Here is a 20,507-nt window from a genome sequence, read left to right as displayed (position 1 = left end):
ATTTCGTAAATATATAAAAGTTTTTAAAAATAAATATTTTTAACAAGATTACAAGATGTATAAAATCCATATACCGATAATAGATCAAACCACAAGGATCAACTGAGATGTCAAACCACATCCAGTTGAGCATGATCATTGAAGTAAGACACAAGCAGCAGGGGATTGGCAGAGGTATTCAAATTCAAAATGACCAACTGAGATAACCCTAAACTCTAAACGTTAAACCCTAAAACCCCATCTTTTCTGATTCGGAAAAAAAAAAAGCCTACTTCATAGCATTTATGTAACAAAACTTTCAGTTCCGCAATCCCACCATCTTTAATAAATCAAAGTGGCATACTAGTTTTCGTCGTCATGTTAAAATTTGCACGGTAGATTGATAGAACATTCCGACAAATTAGTTTTGTTTGGATTGACCACCAATGGACATGTCCCTGCAAACAAGCCACATTGACAAGAAAGTTAATGAATCTAACTGCCTATTGAAGAACACAAGGAAAAGAACAACACAACACAAGTAACTAGCTCTACAACATAAATCAATTGTTCAACCACTTTTTTAATCAATTTGGAACACATAGATATGCAAGCAAAATTGGCAGCTGTCCGATTCACAAGGTAAAAGCATGTCAAAGCAGGTATGGTCCTAAATGCCTCCTAGAATAAAATTAGCATAGCTTAAAGAAAAAAATAAATAGGACTGAAAGTTTTAACTAAGCTAAAAAGAATGCAGATGCCAAAACTATCGGTCAAGAATGTTGATGAATCTTCTATCATTTCCTTTCCCACACAGTGTTATATATTAGCGAAGCTTTCCAGCATGATTTTGCATCGTAATATGGGAATATGTTTCAAAAAAAGCCAGACCAAGGAAAAGGGTAAACAGCAAAATCATGCCTAATTCTTGTTTGCTTATCGCCAGAACAGCTCATGTCCAATGCCTTAACCCAATTCTATGCATTACTCCTGCCCTGTTGCTTCACCATACAAAAAGTAAGAACTTCAAATTTGTGACAACAAAAATGTTCATCCTTCGCCGTTCCCCTGAAATCTAAATGCAGTTTCCTTTTTATCCTTTATGTTCCCTCTTCGGTCCTGTTCAAGCAGAATAACGACCAAATTCTCTCACCTTTTTCCACCAATTTGGCATGCTCAAAAAGGGTAGAGAAAATTTTTACGGGCATCACAAAAAAAAATCCGTTTCATGGAGAAAATTTCTTAAACCCTAATTATCCTTAACAAATCTTAATCTAATTTTTATACTTTGTTCCTTATCAATTACATTCTCACAACTAACAAAATCTTCTACCACCCGTGATTTAGCAGGACACTTTAATCCCTAATCATCCTTACCTAATTAATTTTTTTGCTCTGTGAAATCAATTATGAAGCTTGCACTGTGAACACTATTATTACTAGAACTTAAATATAACATTTTGGCTCTTTCATCTCAGCTCAACTTAATAATTATCATAAAATCAACAAATTTGATAAACAATTTAAAAAAAAAAAGTCCAATAAATTATTACACAAAAAAGAAACCATGAAAAAGCTGACAAATGGTGGGAATGTTGCATCATTTTATCCCATTAGAATCCATTTTCAATTTAATTCAACACTAAATTAAAAAAAAAATCAGTCACTTTACCATCAATCAAAGATCATGATTCCAAATATCTCCTGGTTAGGTTCTAAAAATATACTTTTATTCAAAAATAAAAAAGGAAAAAATAGATAGTAAGAAGTAGGTTTTGCTCAACTGTAAAAAGAGCTAGATGGAATCTTCAAGCTCATTTAACTTCTCTTTCTTCTTCAATTCACTTTCATATTGCCTCAATCTCTCCTTCATTTTTTCCTGTTCAAAATGAAATTTAAGTACAAAAAAAAAATCAAAAGTTTACTACCTTTATAATCAAATAAATAAACAAAATAACAAACGAGAAAGAAATAGACCTTGTAGCCGACTTCGACGCGGTGCATGACGTAGAAGCCGAGGACGCCGCCGAGAATGGTGCCGGTGATGATACGGACATATCCCCATTTCACCGAATTCATCGCCATTTTCCTCTCACTGTTCTCTATTTTCCAGTTTTTACGATGGAGGAACAGGATGCAACAGCGGCAGCCCCCTGTTCGTTTTAAAAGGTTTTGGATTTTGTCCGGTGCGCGAAACGACACCGTTTTGGTGGATTTTAGCTTTACGCGCCCGCTTCAGCTCATAAAACCATCGTACCAATTCAGAACTTTTTGGCTTAAATAACAAAAAAGTTCTTAAACTATGCAAATTTATGCAGGTAAGTCCCTATAATACAATTAATTTTGTATTCACAAAATTTCTCATCTTTTAATTTGTATCCAAAAAGTTTTTATTCTTTTAATTTTGCTACACAAATCTTTAAATCGTAATAAATTATCAAAATCGAATATAAATTAATATTTTCTGTTCATGTGACATACATCTTAAGATATACCACATATATTAAAAGGTTAAATACACTAATTCTCTTAATTTTTTATCATAATTACATCTCAATATATTAATTTTCAAGTTACATATCAATATATTAATTTTTAAAATAAACATTTCATCCCAAATATATAAACAGTATTAATATCTAAATGTAAAATATCTAAAATGCTTTTCCAAGTTCTCGTGAGAAGCACTAGCCGATGCTAGTGGCCAATAGAAAGATTTTTTTTGAAAAAGAGAAAGAATTTAATATAAAAATTATAATTTATATAATGATTATTTTTAAAATAAATAAAAAATAAAATTATCTTAAAAATATTTTCACGCTATCAAATTAACAAAAATATTAACGATTAACTAATAATAAAATTTATATGTTCAATGATAATATTCTTTTAAAACGAAATACTTATTTTAAAAATTAATAAATCTACGTATCAAAAGAAGTCAAGTAAGTGCATTTTAACTTGAATTAAAATTATCCATAGCTAAGGAGGTGCTTCTTTTTAAAAAAAAAAAAAGAGGAGGAAAGAGGCAAAAAAGTTGACATAGGATACATGGTTGAGAAAGTGGACATTTATGATTTCAGCTAACAAGGATCAGGTTCACTAAAATGTAGGGAGACAATATAAAATGTTGTGTGACCAATATATCTCATAGATAAAAGCATTCCATATCAAGAAATGGGATACCTTCAAGTCATCTTCATCCTTTGTTGAAATCAAGAGCCAGTTACCATTTGAGCCAAGGCAGGGATTTTATACAAGACCTTTCTCTATTGCATGGCAGAGAACCAGTTGCTATAGCATTCCGGAAATTATCGAACAATTGACAGGACTAGAAAACTGAAAAAGTAGGATAAGATTGTGGAAATTCTTTTTCCTGAAGATATCATCTACTGTAAAATGTTACAAACAAACATAATTTGTCGTACGTATAGATTCCTACTAAGCACCACTTTTTCTGAGTTCATTTTCCATAGACCTGCCTCAGAAAATTTGTGATGGAAGCTTACTATGACATGTATACAATGGGTCTATCATTAATTACAATGATGTAAACAATATTACTGATCTATTCACTCACATACAACAACAAGCATGCATCTATCAATACAGCAGCACATGCCAAATCCAAAAGAAAAAAACATGGAAGTGCATGGTTTCGTACCCATCAGCAATTAAGAGTTCACCGGTCCTTTCTTTTTCAACCTCAAAGCCTTCTGACCAGACTGGCGCTTTGGAGCAGGCTCCACAAGCAGCAGACGTGACATCACATATGCTAAGAGTTCTTCACGGTGGGAAAATGTGAAGTCTAAGTGTGCATACTCAAATTCACTGTATGATACATCTACACCAGAACCCTTCATCAGCTTGTAGTGCTTTCTAACCATTGACGGTCGGATTACCTGGTCCTTCCGACCAGCCACCAAATCAACGGGAATATCAATAAGCCCGTAATACTCACCCAAGTTTAACGGCTCTGGAGATCCATACACCTCCATATTGGCTGGTGCACTCCCATAATCATACATTCTAAATTTTCCTGTATGTTTTAGCTGTGCAAGGTGGTGCGCCACATGAAATGAGACCCCCGGCATGTCATTCATGTTATAATGAGGTAACCCCAACACCCCAACCCAATTTGAGCTATCTCCTCCGAGGAAATAACTCATTAGGGTTTGAACCAGTCCTCCAACAGCAGGGTAGTTATGAAAGTCCCTAGCCAACTTGTTCAACAGCATACGAAAGAATCTGGTTGGTATATAAAAGGCAGGCACAAGTAGTGGCAGAATAGGAGCCAAAAGAAGCAATAGATACTCCATCATTGTAAAGACAAAAGCAGAATCATCATGGAAGCCTGCAGGTGAAAGTAAAACTAATCTTGAGAGCCTGTGAGGCTTCTCTTCAATCCGGCGTGTTATAACATACATCAGCATACCAGCTCCCCCCAAGCTATGAGAGATTGCACAAAGTTTGTAAGGCTGCTCATCCTTTGTTTCTTCATCAGGTTGGCTAATTTTCAGTTCAGCAGTTTTGACTTCATGAATCTTCTCTATTATAGCCGGAATATCCTCTGTCCCATGCTCATTTATGGTGTATCGCCAATATCTGAATCAAAATGGTGCTTTTAAGTTTTTTTTTTCCTTGAAGAAGGGGAAAGGGTGGTGTTTCAAAGTAGAAAGATTTTGAAAACCAACAAGATGGAGTGATTCTAGTCTCTTGAAAAGGATTTCCAAATTTTTGTGGTCGGCAAGTGTGACCAGTAAAAGATAGATAAAAAATTGTTAAAAGGATACATCTGCTCCTAGCTAGTGACCACATTAAACGCAGAAAAGAGGAGAAATCATGTTGAAATATTTCATTCTTCAATTTCCAAATTCAGTGTTTGAGAAACAATGAATCCGATATTGACAGAGAAATCATAAATTTACTTACTGTCGTGAGGAGATATTTTTGTCCACATGCTCTCTAGAGACTAAACCACGAAAGTTCCCCAGGAAAACATCATAGCCTGCAATTAAAGCAATAACATCATTACTATGTGCCATGAATGATGTAAATACTCTAAAGTATAAGATAAACCTTGATCAAAGGCTGCAAAAGCTGGAGAACCAACAATGCCATTAGAAACCCAACTGCACAAAGGAATCAACTCATAAGAACACAACAAGGTCAACTGTTTTAGTAAAAGGGAAAAAGGAATATATGGCAATTAGTTGGGATAATAAATAATACGGTTTCTATAATACAAGAAGAAGAAGAAGAACAAGAAGAGTGCTTAACACAACATAAGGAGAGGGATCCATGTTCATAGGCGTCACATGCATATATTTAAGTCTTTGATAGATGTGATAATTCCAGACAAACCCCAACGCAAAATCTATTATATTTTAATTTAAAAATAGTTAAGACAGGTACATGGATCTTCTTCCTCATCTCATTTGAGTCTAAGATGACAAAATCACATGCCCCAAAGCTCAATAGATAATATCTATTAGATGGTATCCACAGTACACTGACTGAAATGATACCTTCAATGCATAAATAGTATAACTATTAAGTATGGACATCTTTATCTAAAAAGAAACCATTAGACCAAAAGGTAAATGTAAGAAACAATAGCATTTAAATTAATCTCTAACAAAATACTATAATATTTCTTATTGTTAACTGACGCTTGCATTATCCTTTTAAATTTCGCATGTGAAAAGCAAAAGTCATAATTCATGGAGCATCTTCTTCATTTTCAAACTTAAGGCATGAGCAATGGCCATAAGCCTGTAAGTCATTTTGCAATTTACTTTGCAACGAGAATCATAATCATTCTCTTCACCATGCTTCAACTATCCTACAGATTCAAGCAAGTTTTTCACTAGCATGATTGAGAGGCATTTTGTCTTCCTTAAGGAAAAGGTAATTTTATGCTCATTCAGCTCACTATGCCTACCACACTATAAGCTTATCCAAAAATCTTCAGAATTAATAATTTGTCCTCTACTCATATCATTCTTGATAGAGGAGAATGAAGCAAAAGTTCACATAGCCAATCACATTTACTAGGGGCTAAGGCTTGATATTGTTAAACAAAGTGCTGGCCATTTAATTAAACAACCAAAACAAACATGTTCATTCAATTTTAAATATAATAATATGTGCAAAAACCAGATTTTCAAAATAAAGATAATGTTAGTATCATAAGCACAAACTAAAGCAGTCTAATTATGCTAACCGACACTAAGCATTGTAGTTCAGAGTTGTTAATTAACTACTCTTGGAAGTTTGCTTGTTGGAAAAATATCAATATCAATATAATACAAGTTATAGGCATATGATAACTGAAATATCAAAACCCATACAAAAATTGCCTTACAAAAGGTCAGGCATACAGCTCAATGTAATACATAACCAACAACGTGAGCAACCATAAAAGAAATCACAGCAGCATCGTAGGCAGACTGCAGATTGTTACTCACCCCATAGATGAATCCAAAACACCATGTTGTAGATAGACAGCCTTCCGTGCATCACGTCTGCAATATCATACTAGAGGCATCAAGAACCATAACATTCAAGCAAAAGTTATAATCTGAAAAGAAAACTAACAATTATACCTTGGTATTCTTTCCAAAAGAAGAACATATCCATCAGCACTGATAACATGAATAGCTTCATATGGGTACCTAAGACAGGAAGAGGGGGTAAGAAACCCACCGAAGATATGCAGAATTTCAGGGGTCAAGAGGGTAAAAAAATATTGAGAATAGCAATGCACTTACCCAAGCTCTGTTATGACATCCTTACACGTCCGAGCATCAGTGTTAAGAGAATGGTGAAGAGTAAGATTCCTTTCTCTAGGAGCTGGGTCATTATCACCAAGAGTAGCTGTGGGAACAGAAGCATTAATAACATCATCTTCAGAATCTTTAACACCAGCACTGGGAGATGACAACCATTTTACAAATATGCTGAAAGCTTCAAATGGGGAGAGAACACAGCGCGCAGCTTTGTGAAACATATCAAATATAGCTTCTATGAAAATCTCAATTGCTAGATGGAGATCCTGATTGACATAGCATCACTTTGAGTAAGGATTAAAAATAATGGCAAATAATAAGGCAATGAAAACAGAAAACTTCAAGAAGCAGTAAGATGAAAGTCCTTGTAGAAACCTCAATGACTCCACGTCTCCTGTCAGTGGTGCGGTGGACAACATGGTCCTTGTGGGTGTGCACTTTCCTAAAGGAATGAAAATGCCTAGGACGGGGGCTTCCTGGATCTGAAGAAGCCCTCGATCCCCATATATTTAACAAACGGAAAAGAAGAAGTGGTATCCCCACCAGAAACCTAGCAGGTAATAAAATCCATGAAAATATGAATGCCATCCAGTCTGTCCAATGCCAATCATTCTTGATACGAGTGCTGGTTCTGGAGATCCTTGACCCATGAGATGATGGTGATGCAGGGTATATTCCATCAAGATCATCTTCTCCGGAAGAATAGTCTATACTTGAAGTATCAGAATCCACAGAAAGCTCATGGATGAACTGGTTGAATGAGGAAACACCACTATAGTCAACAAGACAAGTGGAAATGTCAACAATTAATTGTATTACAAGTACTTAATACAGTAAAGAAGCTGTTAAAGTATGATAATTGCTTATGATAATTTCAAGAAAATCCATCTTCTTTGTTTTTTTTTTTTTTTTGGTATGGCCTCAGGTGGGACTGAGAAAAGCAAGGACCAATTCCAGATTTAGACCATAAGAGAACATAGGACTGTAAAGTAACAACAAATTACATAGAAAGACAAAAAAGCGTGAATGAAAAATATTTAGTGGCTACTCAAGAAAGAAAGCAAGGCAAAAATTCCCTCTCCCATCGTTCTTCAGATGAGCATCTCAAGCAAGAGAGAAGGAATCTAAGCAATTTCTGATGACACCACTTCCTACTTAGCTTCCATAGTTATGTAACAAATCTGTCTTCATGACCAGCCAATACAATCAAATGTGTTGCAGGCAATTTTGATAAGCAAGAACATTTAATATAATCATATTCTTAAAAAATGATTAAAAATTAATATCCAGAAAAGGTCCCATTTGGCATTTAAGAAGCCAATTAGAAGAGGCTCTATGGAAGTACATTCGACCTATGATACAAGAACACACATTAAACTTCTCCATCAGGACATCTTGGCAAGAAAAATGATCAGAACTCTGTTTTATCTCTCCTGCTTAATCTTTTAGTTGTCCACTCAGTAATTGAGGGAAAGCAAGACAAGGTCAAACCTAGGAAGCAAACTATGAACTTCAATGTTAACATTAATAATTCAAATCACTCTTGCAAAAGATTTGTTTAAGCATACAAGTGGAAAATACAAAACAAAATCCTAGTCCATGATACTTAAAGACTTATTTTTCCTCACATCTAAATTAAAAAACATACTTTCCCATCCAGCGAGGAAAGCGAGGTCCACGGAATGTTGGCCTAAGCTCCCATCCCTGAACACCTTCAAGAATATTTGCCTTTCCCGGAAGAAAGGTCAATAAAAGTGCTGACACTCCATTTATCAGCCTTGCAATATTGTTCAAAGACTCATACGTGAAAGTCTTCACCGACCTGCACTAAAAGCAAAAGCAAATTGGTTATTTGTTTGGTAAGCTAATGACAAAACTTAGGAAACTAATTACAGCTTATTAGCTCTTACTAAAGGGGGGAAAATATCATAGTGCAGTGTAAGGGAATGAAGAATTCAGCACAAGCAAAGCAGATAAATTACCACAACTTTCAAAGGCAGCTGTACAATGCATGCAATAACACTCAAACGAAAGCTGAAGTCATTTAATTATATTTAGACACAATAATCAATTTGAAATTGGGAAGAACAGAACAGAATTGCTCCAAATACAGTTCAAAATGTTAAGTGATACCAAGCTGCAAAAAGGAAGCCTCAAATGCAATGATCATATAAATAAATATGACTGCTAACTTTCCACCATTGATTAATGTCAAAAAAGCTCTATTTTTCAACAAACTTTTCCTAATTCCTTAACAAAATATGAAATACTCTTAATAGTAAGAAATCTCTACTATGGTCAATCATTCAGACTTCTAAACTGAGTTCTTGTTCTTTGTCTACTAAAACAAATAAAGAAATTAAACAATTTCAGCAAATTCTTTTTGTCTTCTAAAACAAAAATAAATCATTTCACGATATGGTAATCAGCGGCAACCAGGCCAAAAAAAGTAATTTTTTTAAATTTTTTCCTTGTAAAAATTCACCACGGAAAAACCCAAGAAGGGAAAATCTTGAATGGTTCAATTTGATAAAATTCTCATATAAATAATACCAAAAAAAATTCTAATTAAATTATTTCTTCCCTTTTCTTTTTTAACTTGATTCAGCTAATAAAAAGCTCCCACTAACTTTTCCCAAAAACAAAGCCAATAAAATCTTAAGAACAATCCCTCAAAAATTCCCCGAACCTCCTCAAAATCCCAAAATCCATGGGCAAAGAGAAATGATCGTAAAAACAACAAGCTGATGCAGGAAACCAATCCGACACATGCATATACGAATAAGTATAAATATACGTAGAAAGAAAGAGAGAGAGAGAGATGACTCACTCTTTGGTAACAGCGAGGGCGTTGTCAACGAGTCGCTGCATCGATTTTTTGTTTTTCCGAATTTACGTAAATTTCGATCTCTCGATTCCCGCAACGACGAAGAAAAAAAGCCACAAAAAAATCGAAATAGAATGCGAAGAATTCTGAAACGGCGGCGAAACGGAGAGAGATTGACGGAAATCTAAAAGGGAGAAAGGAATCCGACAAATAGGGGAGTGGTTTTGCAACGGCGATTCTTGCCGTACGAAGGAAGTCGGATATATCAATTACGCCATGTTTTTTTTTTTTTCAGTTGTTTTCCCATTTTTTAAATTGTTGGGGGGAAGATTCCACGTGGAGAAATATGATTGGGTCATGGAATTAGCGTCGCAGGTTTGGTAAGGTGTGATCACAGCAACTCAGTGTCGCGAGAATGATTAGGAACAATTTGACACGATTTAATTATGATTATAAAATTACACTTTAAAAAATTACTAAAATATTGACACTTAAAATTTTTTAAAAAATTCTTTTTTATTACTTTAATTAAATTTTTATATATCTTTATTTTAAATTAAATAATTTTTTATTAATTGACATTAATTGATCCCTTATTTTTTTTATGAGATGTAATATGCATATAAAAGCAAAAATAATTCATAATCATGTCACGTTTTTATTAAATAATAATTAATTATAAATTTATTTAATTTAAAATAAAAAAATTATTTAAATTAATAAGCAAATTATAATTTATTTAATATTTTTATAACATTAATTATGATTTTGTATTATAATTAAGTAAGAAGAAAATTCTATAATAATTTTCATAAAACCGTGTTTCTGTTACGAGGTCGGTGCATGCGTGTGTAATGCAAACCATGTGGGTGAAGTGAATCAGGACCGTTGAAGAAGTTAAGGTGGACAGGCGGATATGGGATAGGGGATTTTTATTGGATATTGTTTGGTCCCACTAATTACTTTTGGTGCTGCACGAGGATAACCGTGGCAGGGCCTGTTTTAGGATGGCTTGCCTTGAGACACGAAAAAAATGCGGTGTCTCGACGTGGAAGAGCCACAAAATGTGTTTACCATAAAACAGTGTACACGTCAACTCCGTCGACTAATGTACATAAAATTACAAAACAAAAAAAAAAAAAAACAACAAATAAAAATTTTCATCATGATTGTTACGTGCAAGTTTAACGAATCTCTCGTCATTAAAAAAAAATTTAAATATATAAATATAAACTTTTTATTATTTATTAAATATATTTTTTAAATTAAAAATATAAATTCATAATTTATAAATTTATTTAATTCTTTTCTCGCATGTAATTGTGCTTTCGAATTTAATTAGTTTCGTAAATCATCGAACTTAATTAGTTTTACAGACTGAAACTTATTTTTTAATAAACTTAAATAAAGTTTAAAATTTTATTTAAAAAATAAATTTAATTAAATGATTAATCGCATTTAAACAAGATTGACCGTGACTCATTTAAAAATAAAAATAATAAATATTTATAATTATTTAAAAATAAATATTTTAAATGAAATTTTAAAAAAAAGTGGTAAAGGGTAATTTTTGTTAAAATTTCTAGGGTAAAAATAATTATGGACCTCACTATAAGGGTTGGAGGTAATCTCATATATTTTTATTAAAAAGGTTTATTTATAAATAATTGATAAAAACATAAATAAATAAATATTTTAAATTTTATAAATATAATTTTATAATAAATATTTAATATAAAATAATTAAAGGAAAAAGTTTTTAAATTTTACCAAAAAAGTTGAAAATTTTAAGAAAAATTTTTAATATTAAAAAACATTTTATTTATAAAAATGAATTGGAGAAATAATTAAAGGAAATAAATTAGTATATCAAAATAAATTAATTTATTAAGGTTAAAAAGAAAATACATAATTAATTAAATATCATTTCGAATGGGTTTAGGTTTGTAGATCAGAATCTTGTCAGGCAGGCTGGCTAGTAATTCGGGTAATAGATAGTGATGTGCTTGGTGGAATAGACCAAGCGGGTGCAGATGGCATTAATATTATTCTTTCAATGATGACATAGCCATTGCTGCTCTTTCAGCGATTAAACGAGGGGTGTTTGTGGTCTGTTTCTGCTGGGAATGATGGCTTGAGCAATTCGACACACCTCGGAGCAACACCATGGATCACAACAGTAGGGGCTGGCACGCTTGATCGCGGTTTGAGTGCAACATTGACTCGAGGAAATGGGCAAACCTTTGAGGGAGTATCAGTATTTCCTACCAGCGTTTTCATTACAGATGCACCTTTGTACTACAGCACAGATGGGTGAAAACAAAAGAATAATGTAAGTTAGAAACATTGAAGAGAGACGGAGATTGCAGCGAAGGTAGTCATCTTTGACAACACCAGTGTGATTGAACCATATGAACAAATGGCTGAACTTGACAGGATAGGTAGCTTTTGCTTGTATACTCATGGCAAATTCATCGTTTTCAGAACCAGCTGAGAACTCTGTTCCCAGCTTGGTTCAATTACCTTCTTCAGGAGCTCCGGTAAGAGAGTACGCAACAGTAAGTAAAGCAGAAGTGAAAACTGAGATTCTTGAACACCAAGTTAGCACCACAAGTGGCTTTTTTATCACACCAGACCCTATCAACCTTGCTGTTCTGAAACCAGATGTTCTTGCCACAGGGTTTGATGTACTGGCTGCAGTTCCACCAATGCCATTTATATATTGAAATAGGAAACTATAAGTTTGTCAACAGATTATGCACTCTACTTGGGCACGTCAATGGCAGCACCTCATGCTGCTGGAGTGGCAGGATTGCTGAAAGCTGTCCATCCCGAGTGGATCAGTCCAGCAGCCATTCGATCTGCTTTGATGACAAAGGTGACCACAGCATATAGAATTGACAATAATGGAACTAATATCACGGATTCCATCTACCAGACTTGGTGCTACACCTCTACATCGTGGGTCTCAGGTCACGGTAATCCAAATAAGGCTGCAGACTCTGGACTCGTAAATGACTTGAATTTACAAGACTATATTGACTTCCTTTGTGGTCTTGGCTACGATTATACACAGATGAGAACTGTTCTAAGACAATGCCAATAGAATTGTAGCCAAGAGAAAACTAACCTAGACTACCCATCTTTTGTTGCCATCTTCAGTAAAGGAGGTGCATATCCAAGGACAAGGAACTTTAACAGGGTTGTCACCTATTTGGAAGATGATGAATAAGTTTATCAGGTAGATGAGGGGCTTTCTGTTGGAATGGTTGTCAAAGTAGGGCCTAGCACCTTAACATTCACACATGAAATATCAGAAGCAAAAGTTTGATGTAACTATTGAGATCGATGCAGAAGCTTCTCCAGTGGTATATGGGAATCTCAAATAAGCTTAAAACGCCAAGTTTTTCCATAAGCAAAAACATACAAAAAAGTGATACCAGGCAAACACCATATCATCAATCCTGACCCAGAAAAATGAACTTTACATTATTATCCAGTTGTTCTGTAAAGACAAAATGTGAGGAGAAAAGGAGAGCACGTGAACCTGGGGATGGGTACAATCCAAAAAATTTGTCACCCTCTTTCTTGGACTTGCTAGGCTACAGAAACTACTGTTATGATCTACTAGTTTCAAGCAGGAAATCGGCTTTTCTTATGCATTTCAAAAGGAAGCTTCATGTGCAACATTTCTTAACAGATGTATTTAAAGTCTACCACTCAAAGCCATCATACCAGATTGCAGATATGTCATGTTGGAACAGCAACATCTTCCCTCTATGCTGAGATGGCTCCATCAGAGACTGCAGACATAGTCAGGATAGTATCTTTGGCACTTTTAGAGAAGGCAAACTCAGTAACCAAGGCCAAATGATCACTTCCTAGTTTCTGTACGATGATAGAAACCAGGGTCAGACAGGAAACTAATACAAAGAATGTTATGCATAAATAATGACACTTTATCAGATAAAAGAAACTATTCTACTGGACCAAGACATTTGCAATATCTAGTAAGACAAAATAGGAATTCAGAATATGAAGCTCTGAGTTCAAATCATTAAAATTCCCCTTTTTATAAGATTTTAATAGAAGTTGCTTTTTTTTTTAACATAAATGTAATGGTCTAGAAAATGTCTCGTGAGAGGGTATTAATCAACATATCTCCAAAGACAACAAAGCTACAGTTAAATATATAGCAGTAAACACTTTAAAAGCAAAAACTGTTAAGAAAAGGGCTGTCCAGCATAAGAGACTTCCGCATTGTGAGGTTTGGGGAGTCTTGGATGAAGATTTGATTATTGTTCTTACCTTGCATGGAAGGCCACCAGTCCTTCTAAGAATGTCAATTGGAAGAGTATCCAGAACTCTAGTAGGTAGAATACCCTCTGAGTACCTGTACCAAGTCAAGAAATCTTAAGTTTCTGTCTTTATCTTTACAATCCAAGGCCCCAGTATGATTGCAAGTACAGATTTTCAGAAAGCCTCATACCATAAATAGTCAACGGTTCCAAGAAACTTAGAGTGGTAGGAAGTGGCTAAAGGTTCACCATTGAGGTCTCTTGTATTTGTAGAACCCTGAGAAAATGATACAACAACTGTCACAAATTCCCAAATAACCAGAGCAGAAAGATGCAGATACGGATAGGTCTAATTATGTGTCCATATATATACATATCAAAAGGCATGCATGTATACCTTTACTGTAGCATAGGAGCTACTAAGCTTCAATGGATGCTCAACTAAATGGCTGTCGGCACTTCCAGTTGCAACTCTAACCTCCTTATCTGTCCAGCAATCATTAAAAAATCTGAAATGAAAGGTACTGAATTCTATTAAATGACAATTAGAATAAGAAATATGTTTGAGAAGAAGAATTCTAAGAAAAACACCTGAACATGGAGATGTGTTTGTGTGAATGATAGCAACATACTACAGGCCTTAATTGGTCATGAGCTCATACAATGGCATAATAATAACTAGATATTTAACCTATCACAGGATAGTAACACAAAATTGCAATGGCATAGAACCCATATCTAAAGGGGAGAGAAAAAGATTCTAATAATTAAGTGCAGGAATACCAGAATCTGATGAACATGAAACTAATTAAACATAAGATGACAATCTTATAAAATTTTCCTTAGTTGGTTAATAAATTTATTATTTTTTTGTCCTTTTATACACATCAGGTATATAGAAGAACAATGAACACCTCATTAGTGAAAGTAAATTTATTTTAGAGATATGATCATCAGAGAACTCTAAGCAATGAGACTCCATCTTCTGACAAGAAACTGTTGGGTTTAGTCCAATTTTTCTTTAAGAGATGTAAAATGTATATATATAGTTGAAGTTTACAATAAAAAATTTTCTTACACCACAACTAGGTGATGGGAGTATGAGAGAAGAATTAGATGGGAACATAATATGTGCCTGATATCATCTCCCTCAAGTACACATGCACCAACATACACAATTTGAAAGAAAAAGGTAAGAGTGTAGAAAGGGGAAAGTACCCATCCATGATAGTAAACGGACTTCTTGATTCCCTATTAAGGCCCAAAACTTGAGAGGGATGGCAACTTCTCTGACCAGACAACTCTTTTCTGTTATACAACTTGATATCCAGCTGCAAAAAGAAAGAACATATCATTTGTTTAATATATGATTAAATTCATCACTGTCGTGCTGTGAAGAAGGGATTCCATGGAACTGGAAGAATACTATTCATAGATGAAAAGTTCAACAGAATCTTACCTCTGATGTTGACAAGAACTTGTATATTGCACTCTGCCCATAACATTGAAATAATGGGCATTTACCGAGAAGAATATTTGGACAATGATATAAATACTTTATGTAAACGAAATAAAGTTTAGATGCCACACCTGAGGAGTGCTATTAAAATCACCCCCAAGCACAACCGGGACATTTCCCCATCTATTGGAGAGCATCTGTGCCCTTGTGGAGAGAAAACGAATCTAGAAAACCAGATGATCAAGTTAAAAACAAGAGCACATTACCAAAGAAAACTGAAGCCATTAGAATTTTAACTTAGAGAAAACAATGCTGTAAACAAAAAAAAGGAAAAATATCAGTAAACTACAGTCAAAGTTCCCTTCTGCCCAGTTCCTACTCCCACCCCCCAACACATACCCAAAAAACCTGAAGGAAACAATTAATTAAATAAGTTAAATGAAGCAGGGGAATCAAGCTTTCTATGCTAGGCATATACAAGATTAAACTACAAATTAATGAAAAAATGTTATATACCTAGAAATCTCCAAACAAGAGGGAATAAATTTGGAATAGACTATATTGTAAAGAGGTATGTCAAAAAAAAAAAAAAGCAAAGAACCGAAGACAAAGCAGGCCCTATCTATGAAGGAAAAACAATGCACTAAAAATGCAAGCTTCTTGAATAAGCATGTTTATTTTGTTTTGTATGTATACATTACATATATGTATGTATGTATGTATAATTTTAGATTTTTCTTGTCTTGCTGTGTATTATTTGCAAATGGCATGCTTCTTACGATATTACAAGAGTACACTCCAAGATGAATATTTGAATTACTATACTTGATTGTGGTTGAAAAGATGGTTAGTAATATATTTATTTCATATAAATAATGTAAATTGTGAAGCGACTTACTTGACCTAACTTCACCTCCCCTCGGCTTGGGTTATAAAGGACATGAATGTTACCAACCACTAGTCTTCTTGATTCAACTCTGCATATCTGCCTGTATGTAGTGGAGTCACATATCGAATGGACAAGTCTTCTAAGAAACAGCATAATGCATAATGAACATGTCAAAAAAGAGGAAGGGTAGCTAACTTCAATCAGATGCATATTATTTGTAGAAATAGAAATAACAGGCTACATTTTCAGCTGAATACTGAGTTAGCCAAATTAGTAATATCCAAGCAACAGCACCCTTAGGGTATAAAGTTCAAGCAGAATCTTTGTGATGAAGGCAAAATCTTCAATAATTTTTAATGGTGTGATATGTATACCTCAACAAATAAACATTTATTGTTAATTGCTCATTATATCCCCTTGTCATACAAATTACAGCTAAAATCTAAAAGACTAAAGAATAACGATATTCATTAAGGGTACAGCAGTAGAACTTTGAGAATCAAATGCTTTTAAGATAATTTTCTTCAAGTCTGTGTAAGTCAAACAAGCTGAAGCAAACTAGGAAAGGAGTACGTTTATCCAATGGTGATTTATTAATCATACAGTGACCCTCTGCTCAAAACAAGAAATGAACTTGAAGGAGAACAAAAATGCTCAATGAGTTTTGATCATTGTAGAATTAACTTGAAATTTAAATGCTTAATTCAGAATATCTTTGCTGGCAGAAGGATCAAGATTTGTGCAAATGTTTTGAGGAAGTTTTCAAAATATCTTCGTCGGCATCTTCCTTGAGAACTGGATCAAATTTGGTTGAAACATCTATGAGATTGTAGGAATTGAAACGAAAGCTTTCAAATCGAGAGATTAACATTGCAAGAACACTTAGTACAATGTTTCAGAAAGACATCAGTAGATATTGTGATTCATTGGTACCTCAAAAACAGAAAGTTGAGCAACATTATCACGAAGACCAAATCCCTTAAATTCGATGCCTTCTCTCTCCAACAATCGGAACCTGATCAAAGGAAAGTAAGACACCTTAAATACGAAACCCAGAAGTCAACTTTTCAGAAACAGTAAATCAAAGATACTACGGCTTCCTCACTTGTCAGGTTTCCAGAATGTAGCACACCCATCAACATTTCCTCCAGTGCGCCGCTGCAATTACAATTTCGTTTCATATTTCTTAGTTTTCTTGATATGTAGCATATTATGAAATGCATAGACAAAATAAGCCTGGAACTGAAGATTAACCTTATAAGAACCAACATATCCTGCTTTCTCCATGGTGTTCCTTAGATCAAAATACTTGTCGACCTCCTGAAGCAATTACACTAGCACCCTTTAAGTCCAAAGTTACATTAAAATAGAAGAAATACTCAATAAAAGGAAAAACAAGCTTACTTGCATACAGATTATATCTGGGTTCCATCCCATTAATTCTTCACATAAGACCCTCTTCCGATAGGCCCATCTTAAGTAATCTGAAGGGACATTTATGTACAAATCTTTGTGTTTTGAAGCATTTCTTTCGCCCAATATGTTATATGATGCCACAGTAAATCTATCTGGTAAAAACAGATCAAGCATTTAAGCTAACTAGACCCAAATCATGCGTTCATTTACAACAAATACAAAAATTTCTCCTCAAATTATTGACTAATTAATCAATCATCTTGAATGATCGAGGGGAACTAAAGTCATTTGAACCTGAGAGAAATTCCGTGAAAAAATATTAAATTGTTGCGTTTGAAGTTGCTATGATGATTTTGTAAGGTTCACCTGAAATGATGAATTGTTTACCTTGGGAAGCTAGAGGTTGTTGAACTTCGACCCAATGGCGAAGGATCTCGGAGGAAGTATCATATGACGACGGTGGTTGTCGACGGATTGGATTGTACCATCGACGGCTGTAGGACCTAGTTGACGACGACGAAGAAGAAGAATTTGTAGGGCCAGCCATGGAACAAGAAATGGCAGTGGCGCGCTTGAAGGAAGAGGGAAAGGAGGAGGAGGAGAAGATGGGTTTAGGCAGCGGCTGGCCAAGAGTCGGGGTGGCCAGGGTGATGGGAACTCGGGGGCGGAGCCAAGAACAAGCGTCGCACCCCATTGAAGAAGAAAGCTTAGGTTCGGAGGAATGGGATAGAGAGCCCAACTACCAACTGCCTTTCATCTTGGGTGTTTGGCGCCACTCTTTTTCGGGCTTTATCTAATTAACTCTTTTCTTTTCTTTTCTTTTTCTATTTTTAATTGGTAAATTTTAGAGAAAAAATAGTTAAATTTTTTATTTAAATAATTAATAAGAATTCACAATCCAAATTAACGAAATTATAAATTTGGTTTATATAGATCAATTATATATAAAAAATTATAAGTAATTTAAAAAACTTTAATATTTTATTTAAGTAAGTATTGTAATTACTATCTATAATTATTAACTAAAATTTTTAATTTAATTTTGTATACACTTCATCAAAAAATTTAGATTTTTATATATTAATAATAACATTTATCATTAAACTCTGTTGATTATTACTTAAGAAACTCTAGAACTATTATTTTCGTCTCATTTTAATGTTCAAATCTTTTTGAACCAAATTTTAATAAACAACAAGTTTTTCTTTTCAAATTTTATAAAATTAATAGCTTAAATTAAATTTCTAGACAAGTAATATCACAAGGTATTCATCAAACTGTTGACATATTAATAAAGTAAGTCACATTGTTGTTCCCATATTCCTCCCTTGTAGGCACTAACATCTCTTGAATTTTAAAAGGAATAATTAATTTAAAATTAGTTGACAAAAATTCATAAATTAATAAAAAATATATAATATCTACAAAAATCTCTTAATTATTTAAAAAAATTTAAAATTTTTTTTATATTTTTAGGTTTAATCAAACTCGTATATTTTTATTTTGTATTAAATAAACTCGTATAATTAATTATTAATTTAGTCAAAATATCATTTGTCATTTTTTACTATCTAGTATTGACATGATATACTAATATATTATAATTGATGATAATGTGACATATCATAATTAATAATATGTCATTTGTCAAATAAACCATTATATTTTTATTTTGAGTTAAATAAACCTTTATAACTAATTATTGACTTAATTAAAATTTCATTTGTTATTTTATATTGCGTGATTCAAACGTGGTATATTAATATATTATAATTGATGATAATGACATACATTAAGATATTATAATTGATGATGATATAACATACTAATTAACATAATAACATAACCATATGATATTTTGTACTTTTGATATTAACATCATAGCAATGTCATATTGATATAAAATGATAAATAGTATTTTACTTAATAATAATTAGTCAATAATCAATTATGAAAGTTTATTTGACCTAAAATAGAAGTACAAGTACTTGATTTGATTTAATAAAAAAGTAAAAATTTATTTAATTTTTTAAAAATAGCTTAGGACCTTATTTGAGCATTATGCTTAAAAAAATTGATTTTATTTTATTTTTTTGACATTAGTTCCTAGTAAAGTTGTAAGAAAATAAAAGATGATCGGATTCAAGAAGAAAAAAGGGTAAGTTTATGAGAGAAAGTTAAAATACATATCTAATTATTTTTTTATTATATCATTTTAAAAATTTATGAATATTTATTTTTAATAACTCATACATCTTTAATTAACAATGTATAAAATTTATAAAATAAAAATATATTAAATATAAATTATTTTATTAATTTAAAAATACACTAGTATAGAAGGGTAAAGTTAAAAATCTATATAACATAATCTATGAATATCATCTCTCTTATTTTATATTCAAACTTGAAACCTCTAATATTGAAATTCAAATTCTAATAGTGTACATGAAGAGAGAGAGACTCGAATAATATCTAAAATGAAAAAAGCTTAATATTTATAAAAACCCTTTAACTATTTAAAAAAATTTAATTCAATCAAATATTTTTATTTTAAGTTAAATAGACTCTTATAATTAATAATTAATATTAATTAAAATATTATTAATTACTGTATATTTATATAATATTGACTTAAATAGTGAAACATGTCATATAATCATGCTATTATATTATATTGATATTTTACATCATCATCTCATATGACATATATTAACATGATATGTCAATGTCAATCAACATAAAAATATCAAATGGTATTTTAACTAATATTACATATTAATAATTAGTCGTTAAGATTTATTTAGTTTAAAATAAAAATATAAGAGTTTAATTAAATATAATAAAA

At 32.8% G+C, this 20,507-nt stretch overlaps 3 protein-coding genes and 1 pseudogene across 7 annotated transcripts; 1 reads left to right on the top strand and 3 right to left on the bottom strand.

The window, feature by feature from the left end:
* Nucleotides 1-20: 20 nt before the first annotated feature.
* LOC110422472 (ATP-dependent helicase/nuclease subunit) lies at nucleotides 21-3,291 on the bottom strand. Its single transcript, XM_021436406.1, has 4 exons — nucleotides 3,166-3,291; nucleotides 1,957-2,212; nucleotides 1,764-1,858; nucleotides 21-437 (listed from the first exon to the last, which is right to left on the bottom strand). Exons 2-3 carry the CDS (start codon nucleotides 2,062-2,064, stop codon nucleotides 1,775-1,777), a joined length of 192 nt encoding a protein of 63 aa, XP_021292081.1. The 5' UTR covers nucleotides 2,065-2,212; nucleotides 3,166-3,291; the 3' UTR covers nucleotides 21-437; nucleotides 1,764-1,774.
* A 46-nt stretch (nucleotides 3,292-3,337) lies between these two features.
* Nucleotides 3,338-9,899, bottom strand: LOC110422470 (uncharacterized). Of its 4 annotated transcripts, none has more exons than XM_089784560.1 (9): nucleotides 9,601-9,899; nucleotides 8,419-8,597; nucleotides 7,146-7,542; nucleotides 6,753-7,036; nucleotides 6,588-6,656; nucleotides 6,450-6,506; nucleotides 5,059-5,111; nucleotides 4,912-4,987; nucleotides 3,338-4,584 (listed from the first exon to the last, which is right to left on the bottom strand). In XM_089784560.1, the coding sequence occupies exons 2-9, from the start codon at nucleotides 8,424-8,426 to the stop codon at nucleotides 3,654-3,656; spliced, it is 1,875 nt and encodes a 624-aa protein (XP_089640686.1). In that variant the 5' UTR covers nucleotides 8,427-8,597; nucleotides 9,601-9,899; the 3' UTR covers nucleotides 3,338-3,653. The 4 variants fall into 4 exon arrangements, with proteins under 4 accessions (XP_089640686.1, XP_021292079.1, XP_021292080.1 ...); XM_021436404.2 differs by having other exon boundaries at nucleotides 8,419-8,592; XM_021436405.2 differs by having other exon boundaries at nucleotides 7,146-7,520; nucleotides 9,601-9,898.
* Nucleotides 9,900-12,059: 2,160 nt separating this feature from the next.
* On the top strand, nucleotides 12,060-12,986 carry LOC149526819 (subtilisin-like protease SBT3; annotated as a pseudogene).
* Nucleotides 12,945-18,404, bottom strand: LOC110422524 (DNAse I-like superfamily protein). Of its 2 annotated transcripts, XM_021436477.1 has the most exons (13): nucleotides 18,047-18,404; nucleotides 17,648-17,811; nucleotides 17,498-17,563; nucleotides 17,349-17,401; nucleotides 17,177-17,258; nucleotides 16,253-16,339; nucleotides 15,486-15,578; nucleotides 15,355-15,387; nucleotides 15,114-15,226; nucleotides 14,293-14,404; nucleotides 14,087-14,172; nucleotides 13,906-13,990; nucleotides 12,945-13,485 (listed from the first exon to the last, which is right to left on the bottom strand). In XM_021436477.1, exons 1-13 carry the CDS (start codon nucleotides 18,351-18,353, stop codon nucleotides 13,375-13,377), a joined length of 1,392 nt encoding a protein of 463 aa, XP_021292152.1. In that variant the 5' UTR covers nucleotides 18,354-18,404; the 3' UTR covers nucleotides 12,945-13,374. The 2 variants fall into 2 exon arrangements, with proteins under 2 accessions (XP_021292152.1, XP_021292153.1); XM_021436478.1 differs by lacking the exon at nucleotides 15,355-15,387.
* Between the last annotated feature and the right edge of the window lie 2,103 nt (nucleotides 18,405-20,507).

The sequence above is a fragment of the Theobroma umbraticum genome, unplaced genomic scaffold (genome assembly GCF_002168275.2).
Source record: "Theobroma umbraticum cultivar Fairchild unplaced genomic scaffold, ASM216827v3 scaffold_146.0, whole genome shotgun sequence".
Classification (NCBI taxonomy): domain Eukaryota; kingdom Viridiplantae; phylum Streptophyta; class Magnoliopsida; order Malvales; family Malvaceae; genus Theobroma; species Theobroma umbraticum.
The sequence above is the reverse complement of the archived record's forward strand: the minus strand, read 5'-3'. Positions and strand labels throughout refer to the sequence as shown.